Source organism: Coregonus clupeaformis, unplaced genomic scaffold (assembly GCF_020615455.1).
Source record: "Coregonus clupeaformis isolate EN_2021a unplaced genomic scaffold, ASM2061545v1 scaf0292, whole genome shotgun sequence".
Classification (NCBI taxonomy): domain Eukaryota; kingdom Metazoa; phylum Chordata; class Actinopteri; order Salmoniformes; family Salmonidae; genus Coregonus; species Coregonus clupeaformis.
In genome coordinates this window covers 82162-90000 of record NW_025533747.1, presented here as the reverse complement: position 1 = coordinate 90000, position 7839 = coordinate 82162, and the positions used below count along the sequence as shown (strand labels likewise).

General features: G+C 43.4%; 1 protein-coding gene and 1 long non-coding RNA gene across 2 annotated transcripts in view; both read right to left on the bottom strand.

The window, feature by feature from the left end:
* ugdh (UDP-glucose 6-dehydrogenase) overlaps nucleotides 1-5470 on the bottom strand; it is a 27658-nt gene extending 22188 nt beyond the window's left edge. The window contains exons 1-4 of the mRNA XM_045214638.1: nucleotides 4921-5470; nucleotides 3908-4069; nucleotides 3203-3304; nucleotides 2891-3091 (exon numbers count right to left, since the gene is read on the bottom strand). Of these exons, the coding sequence (XP_045070573.1) occupies nucleotides 2891-3091; nucleotides 3203-3304; nucleotides 3908-4069 (465 nt within the window). The 5' untranslated portion in view covers nucleotides 4921-5470. The remainder of the gene's footprint in view (nucleotides 1-2890; nucleotides 3092-3202; nucleotides 3305-3907; nucleotides 4070-4920) is intronic.
* Nucleotides 5471-5853: 383 nt separating this feature from the next.
* On the bottom strand, nucleotides 5854-7816 carry LOC123484370. Its single transcript, XR_006658508.1, has 2 exons — nucleotides 6405-7816; nucleotides 5854-6348 (listed from the first exon to the last, which is right to left on the bottom strand). It is a non-coding gene; the product is annotated as an uncharacterized LOC123484370 (long non-coding RNA).
* Between the last annotated feature and the right edge of the window lie 23 nt (nucleotides 7817-7839).

The window sequence follows — 7839 nt, the reverse complement described above, 5'->3', positions numbered from 1 at the left end:
GTATTATAATAATAGGTATTGAACCCAGGTTGGTATCTCACAGCGACACCTACCTGGTATTATAATAATAGGTATTGAACCCAGGTTGGTATCTCACAGCGACACCTACCTGGTATTATAATAATAGGTATTGAACCCAGGTTGGTATCTCACAGCGACACCTACCTGGTATTATAATAATAGGTATTGAACCCAGGTTGGTATCTCACAGCGACACCTACCTGGTATTATAATAATAGGTATTGAACCCAGGTTGGTATCTCACAGCGACACCTACCTGGTATTATAATAATAGGTATTGAACCCAGGTTGGTATCTCACAGCGACACCTACCTGGTATTATAATAATAGGTATTGAACCCAGGTTGGTATCTCACAGCGACACCTACCTGGTATTATAATAATAGGTATTGAACCCAGGTTGGTATCTCACAGCGACACCTACCTGGTATTATAATAATAGGTATTGAACCCAGGTTGGTATCTCACAGCGACACCTACCTGGTATTATAATAATAGGTATTGAACCCAGGTTGGTATCTCACAGCGACACCTACCTGGTATTATAATAATAGGTATTGAACCCAGGTTGGTATCTCACAGCGACACCTACCTGGTATTATAATAATAGGTATTGAACCCAGGTTGGTATCTCACAGCGACACCTACCTGGTATTATAATAATAGGTATTGAACCCAGGTTGGTATCTCACAGCGACACCTACCTGGTATTATAATAATAGGTATTGAACCCAGGTTGGTATCTCACAGCGACACCTACCTGGTATTATAATAATAGGTATTGAACCCAGGTTGGTATCTCACAGCGACACCTACCTGGTATTATAATAATAGGTATTGAACCCAGGTTGGTATCTCACAGCGACACCTACCTGGTATTATAATAATAGGTATTGAACCCAGGTTGGTATCTCACAGCGACACCTACCTGGTATTATAATAATAGGTATTGAACCCAGGTTGGTATCTCACAGCGACACCTACCTGGTATTATAATAATAGGTATTGAACCCAGGTTGGTATCTCACAGCGACACCTACCTGGTATTATAATAATAGGTATTGAACCCAGGTTGGTATCTCACAGCGACACCTACCTGGTATTATAATAATAGGTATTGAACCCAGGTTGGTATCTCACAGCGACACCTACCTGGTATTATAATAATAGGTATTGAACCCAGGTTGGTATCTCACAGCGACACCTACCTGGTATTATAATAATAGGTATTGAACCCAGGTTGGTATCTCACAGCGACACCTACCTGGTATTATAATAATAGGTATTGAACCCAGGTTGGTATCTCACACCGACACCTACCTGGTATTATAATAATAGGTATTGAACCCAGGTTGGTATCTCACAGCGACACCTACCTGGTATTATAATAATAGGTATTGAACCCAGGTTGGTAACTCACTGCACACCTACCTGGTATTATAATAATAGGTATTGAACCCAGGTTGGTATCTCACACCGACACCTACCTGGTATTATAATAATAGGTATTGAACCCAGGTTGGTATCTCACAGCGACACCAGGTATTATAATAATAGGTATTGAACCCAGGTTGGTATCTCACAGCGACACCAGGTATTATAATAATAGGTATTGAACCCAGGTTGGTATCTCACAGCGACACCTACCTGGTATTATAATAATAGGTATTGAACCCAGGTTGGTATCTCACAGCGACACCAGGTATTATAATAATAGGTATTGAACCCAGGTTGGTATCTCACACTGACACCTACCAGGTATTATAATAATAGGTATTGAACCCAGGTTTGTATCTCACACTGACACCTACCTGGTATTATAATAATAGGTATTGAACCCAGGTTGGTATCTCACACTGACACCTACCTGGTATTATAATAATAGGTATTGAACCCAGGTTGGTATCTCACAGCGACACCAGGTATTATAATAATAGGTATTGAACCCAGGTTGGTATCTCACACCGACACCTACCTGGTATTATAATAATAGGTATTGAACCCAGGTTGGTAACTCACACTGACACCTACCTGGTATTATAATAATAGGTATTGAACCCAGGTTGGTATCTCACACCGACACCTACCTGGTATTATAATAATAGGTATTGAACCCAGGTTGGTAACTCACACTGACACCTACCTGGTATTATAATAATAGGTATTGAACCCAGGTTGGTATCTCACACCGACACCTACCTGGTATTATAATAATAGGTATTGAACCCAGGTTGGTAACTCACACCGACACCTACCTGGTATTATAATAATAGGTATTGAACCCAGGTTGGTATCTCACACCGACACCTACCTGGTATTATAATAATAGGTATTGAACCCAGGTTGGTAACTCACACTGACACCTACCTGGTATTATAATAATAGGTATTGAACCCAGGTTGGTATCTCACACCGACACCTACCTGGTATTATAATAATAGGTATTGAACCCAGGTTGGTATCGCACAGCGACACCTACCAGGTATTATAATAATAGGTATTGAACCCAGGTTGGTATCTCACAGCGACCTACCTGGTATTATAATAATAGGTATTGAACCCAGGTTGGTATCTCACAGCGACACCTACCTGGTATTATAATAATAGGTATTGAACCCAGGTTGGTATCTCACACCGACACCTACCTGGTATTATAATAATAGGTATTGAACCCAGGTTGGTATCTCACACCGACACCTACCTGGTATTATAATAATAGGTATTGAACCCAGGTTGGTATCTCACAGCGACACCTACCTGGTATTATAATAATAGGTATTGAACCCAGGTTGGTATCTCACAGCGCCACCTACCTGGTATTATAATAATAGGTATTGAACCCAGGTTGGTAACTCACAGCGCCACCTACCTGCAGGTTGAGGTTGGGTTTGGTGTTGGAGTCAAATATCCGTCTGATGCTCTCAGCCGCTCGGACCGGGACCGTGCTCTTCTCCGTGACGATCTTGTAACCGTTGGAAACCTCTACGATGCGGCGAGCGCAGGCCTCAATGTACTTTAGGTCGGCGGCACGACCCTTCCCCATCCCATAGGTCTTAGTGGGGGTGTTCACCTTGGGGGGGAGAGGGGGGAGGGTTAGACTGATGGAAGACAGAATGACAGACACCCGACTGACAGAGAGACACACAGACCGACAGACAGAGACAAAAGACGTGTGACTCACTGATATGAAGACGAGGTCAGCATCTCTGATGGCAGAGTCTATATCTGTAGAGAAGAAGAGATTCTTGCCTCTGCATGACTCCACTACCTCCTTCAACCCTGGCTAGAGAGAGAGAGAGAGAGAGAGAGACAGAGAGACAGAGAGAGAGAGAGAGACAGAGAGAGAGAGACAGAGAGACCGAGAGAGAGAGAGAGAGAGAGAGAGAGAGAGAGAGAGAGAGAGAGAGAGAGAGAGAGAGAGGGGGGGGTGTAGTGGGTGTAGTGTCAACATTCAGTGCCTTGGATTTCTTCACATTTTATTGTGTTACAAAGTGGGATTAAAATTGATTCAATTGTCAATTTTTGTCAACAATCTACTCAAAATACTCTGTAATGTCAAAGTGGAAGAGACATTTTTTATTTTTTTGGATTAATTAATATTTGATAACTAAAATATATTTGTTCTATAAGTATTCAGATCCCTGAGTCAAAACATGTTAGCCACACCTTTGGCAGTGATTACAGCTGGGAGTCTTATTGTCTAAGTCTCTAAGAGCTTTCCACACCTGGATTGTACAATATTAGCCCATTATTCTTTTCATAATTCTTCAAATTTTGGGATAATTGCTAGACAACAATTTCAAAGTCTTGTTATAAATGTGTGTGTGTGTGTGTGTGTGTGCAGTGTGTGTGTCTATGTCTGTGTGTGTGTGATACGGTACCATACCTCGTATATGGGCAGTGTGTCGGAGTTCCAAGCGTTGATCCGTGATTCGTTGACGTCGACCACTGTCACGTGGATCTCTGGACACATGTGGGCGATCACACTGCAGGTTGGCCCTCCCACATAGCCTGCTCCTATACAGCAGATCCTGTTGATCTGAAACATCTGAGAGAGAGACAGAGAGACAGAGGGAGAGAGAAACAGACAGAGAGAGAGACAGAGAGAGAGACAGAGAGAGAGACAGAGAGAGAGACAGAGAGAGAGACAGAGACAGACAGAGACAGAGAGAGAGAGAGACAGACAGACAGAGAGAGAGAGAGAGAGAGAGACAGACAGAGAGAGACAGAGAGAGAGAGACAGACAGAGACAGACAGAGAGACAGCGACAGAGAGACAGCGACAGAGAGACAGAGACAGAGAGACAGCGACAGAGAGACAGCGACAGAGAGAGAGCTTGTCAGTAACCCTTACATGGCCTTCAAGAGTAAACAGCATTAGTGGCAACTGGAAAAACTCCCTGAAGGGAAGAAACCTTAATAAGAGAAACCAGATCAGAAAAGGGAAGACAAATTGAACTTCAGAGTATATGACCCTCACTTGAGTAAAGAACTGAAGCCAAATGGTTGAACTTAAAAACAGTTGGAATAACGTTAGCCCTGTTTGGTAGAGGGGATTGTGTCTCTGTGCAAAGGATTTAGCCTAGGAGCACCTGGTTGGATAAGAAAATGAGATTATTACGTAACTGTGTGTGAACGTATGAAGATGCCATAGCCGCTAAACTCTGCAGAACAACTTTCACAATGAAGAGATCCGAGGCATTATTCCAGAATGTTGGAAGCAGCTAAATACAGGAATTCCGTTCTGATTTGGTTGGATTATTCTACTTGGCTAAAAATAAAGCTGAGCGAGAGGGAGATGTCAATCTCAACAAATATCAACATCAAACGGTTCAGCAACAGTTAAAAACGTTATTCTAACTATTAGTAATTGCATAGCTACTTAGTAGTTAACGCTTACCAATGCGGAGTCAACTACTGATCTCACGGATAACTTCCAATTCGCAAAACCCAGTTCCGCTATCGGTATAATCAAATGTCACCTTGACTGACACTTTGTAAATTGATCACGGGAATATTGCTGCTTGAAGATATTGGGTGTGGAAGGGGTCGCTTGTCGATAGTTGTTGTCCTGAACCCTTTAGTTACGAATGAGAGCTCGGTAATGTTGCAATTTGTGCTGGGTTTCCACTAGATGCCACAGCCACAAAGTCAAAACGGTCTATATTGTAACAATTCATGAAAACAAAAAAATTGCCGTTTGGTCTCAATTTAGGGTTAGGAATAAGGTTAGCAGTGGCGTTAACGTTAGGTTTAAAATCACATTTGAAGAAGATAAATTTTAGAAATAGGCGGGGTTTATGACTTTGTGGCTGTGGTAACTAGTGGCGACCCCTTGTACAAATTGGGCGAAAAGTCTTCCGGGGTGTGCGTCGCAAACGGGTGGCGTACAGCCAACCAGCGAGTGAGACGTCACGGTGGTTAGATCGGGGATGGGGCAGGGTTTAAAAAAAAAAGATCAACATTACAGCGTTGTCACTGTGAGCTCAGGTGGAACTAAGATGTTTCTTTTCCAAATGGACTCTATCCCCTATATAGACTCTGGTCTAAAGTAGTGCACTACGTAGGGGACCGGGGTGCCATTTGGGACGTATTAGTATCACCGGAAATGGCTTTTATATGACCGTGACAAATAGGACATTACCTGATTAAGGTTGGATTTGAGAAGAGGAAAGAGAGTTAACCTTGTTCACACAAGATCTCTTATCTATCGATGGACACCCACCCACTCACACAGACAGACAGACAGACAGACAGACAGGCAGGGAGTCAGACAGACAGACAGGCAGGGGAGTCAGACAGACAGACAGACACACACAGACGACCAGGAAGCTGTTGTATTACTGTTTATTTGTAGTTTTGTGAGGTAAAAAGTGCATAGGTGAAGCCCTTTCTTGCTCTCTGCCAGACTAATACTGGTAAATACAGTGTTATTAGAGGCCTCCAATGGCACCACACAAGGGTGCTTCCCAAATGGTACTCTATTCCCTATACAGTGCACTACCGCGGACTACAGACCTACTTTAGTTTTTTGACATACTGGTCGACGTAGTGCACTACACTATATATATATATATAGGGAATAGGGTGCCATTTCGGACATCTTTCTGGGCCCAGAGTTTTTTCCTGATGGCATGATAACCTGACAGGGAAAAAAACCCCAGCTCCTAGGACTCGATTCAATCTGTAGCGCTGAAGACCTGAAGATCTGAAGACCTGAAGATCTGTAGCGCTGAAGACCTGAAGATCTGAAGACCTGAAGATCTGTAGCGCTGAAGACCTGAAGACCTGAAGACCTGAAGATCTGTAGCGCTGAAGATCTGAAGACCTGTGGCACTGAAGACCTGAAGACCTGAAGATCTGTAGCGCTGAAGATCTGAAGACCTGTGGCGCTGAAGACCTGAAGACCTGAAGATCTGCGCTACACCGTGATAGAAATGTAAAAGGTAATGTTCCTGCGTTGGCGGAGATTCCATTCACGGTAAACGCTGGCGGAGATTCCATTCACGTTAAACGCTGCACATGTCGGCTCAATCAGAAATTACCTTTACATTTCAAATTGTGCTCCAGCGCTGATCTTCAGACAGAAAGGTAACAAACGCAGTAACTAAAAGTGCCATTATAAGTAACATAAGTAATGTTGGAGTAATTTTAAGCTACAGATTAGGATAATATATATATATACACACACGTCTATATATCCAATTTTCTTTCTACTATTCAACCATTAGAGTACATAACAAACCCCCCGTAAAGATTAAAAAAACGTTAGTAACTGTTTGACTTTCAATGTTTTAGATTAGAATAACCAAACCTTTTTGACCCTCTGAGGCCCCTGTAGCTGAACTGTTAAAACTGGTGTTAACCCTTTCCTGCTTACAGCAAGAGAACAGGTTCCATTCTCTTCTATGGGCTCCATCTTAAACACACACCCAATTCACTATTTACACCACCGCCTTAGACCACTACCATAGACCACTACCATAGACCACTACCTTAGACCACTACCTTAGACCACTACCTTAGACCACTACCTTAGACCACTGCCTTAGACCACTGCCTTAGACCACTGCCTTAGACCACCGCCTTAGACCACCGCCTTAGACCACTGCCTTAGACCACCGCCTTAGACCACTACATTAGACCACCGCCTTAGACCACTACCTTAGACCACTACCTTAGACCACCACCTTAGACCACCACCTTAGACCACCACCTTAGACCACCACCTTAGACCACCACCTTAGACCACTACCTTAGACCACTACCATAGACCACTACCATAGACCACCACCTTAGACCACTACCTTAGACCACCACCTTAGACCACCACCTTAGACCACTACCTTAGACCACTACCGTAGACCACTACCTTAGACCACTACCTTAGACCACCACCTTAGCAGTGCTTATTAACGCCTAGATGAAGACATGTGAGAACACGTAGCAAAGCAACATGCTAGTACACATCTCTCACACTACGCCTCAAAGCAAGAGGCGATAAGCGTCCCAAATCACACCCTATTCCCTATATAGTGCACTACTGTTCGCCAGATCCCTGGTCAAAAGTAGTGCACTATTTTAGGTAATAAGGTTTCTTTTTCTGGGAGAAGACACGAGTTGACGTTCACTCTGCCCAACAACTAACAGAGAGAGAGTGGAGTTGGGGGGGGTTAATATAAAATAGTTTTTTTCAAAATGGCGTATGGGCTTCAAAACGGCGGCAGGTGGCTTAGTGGTTAAGAGCGTTGTGCCAGTAACCGAAAGGTCGCTGGTTCTAATCCCCGAGCCGACCAGGTGAAAAAAATCTGCCGATGTG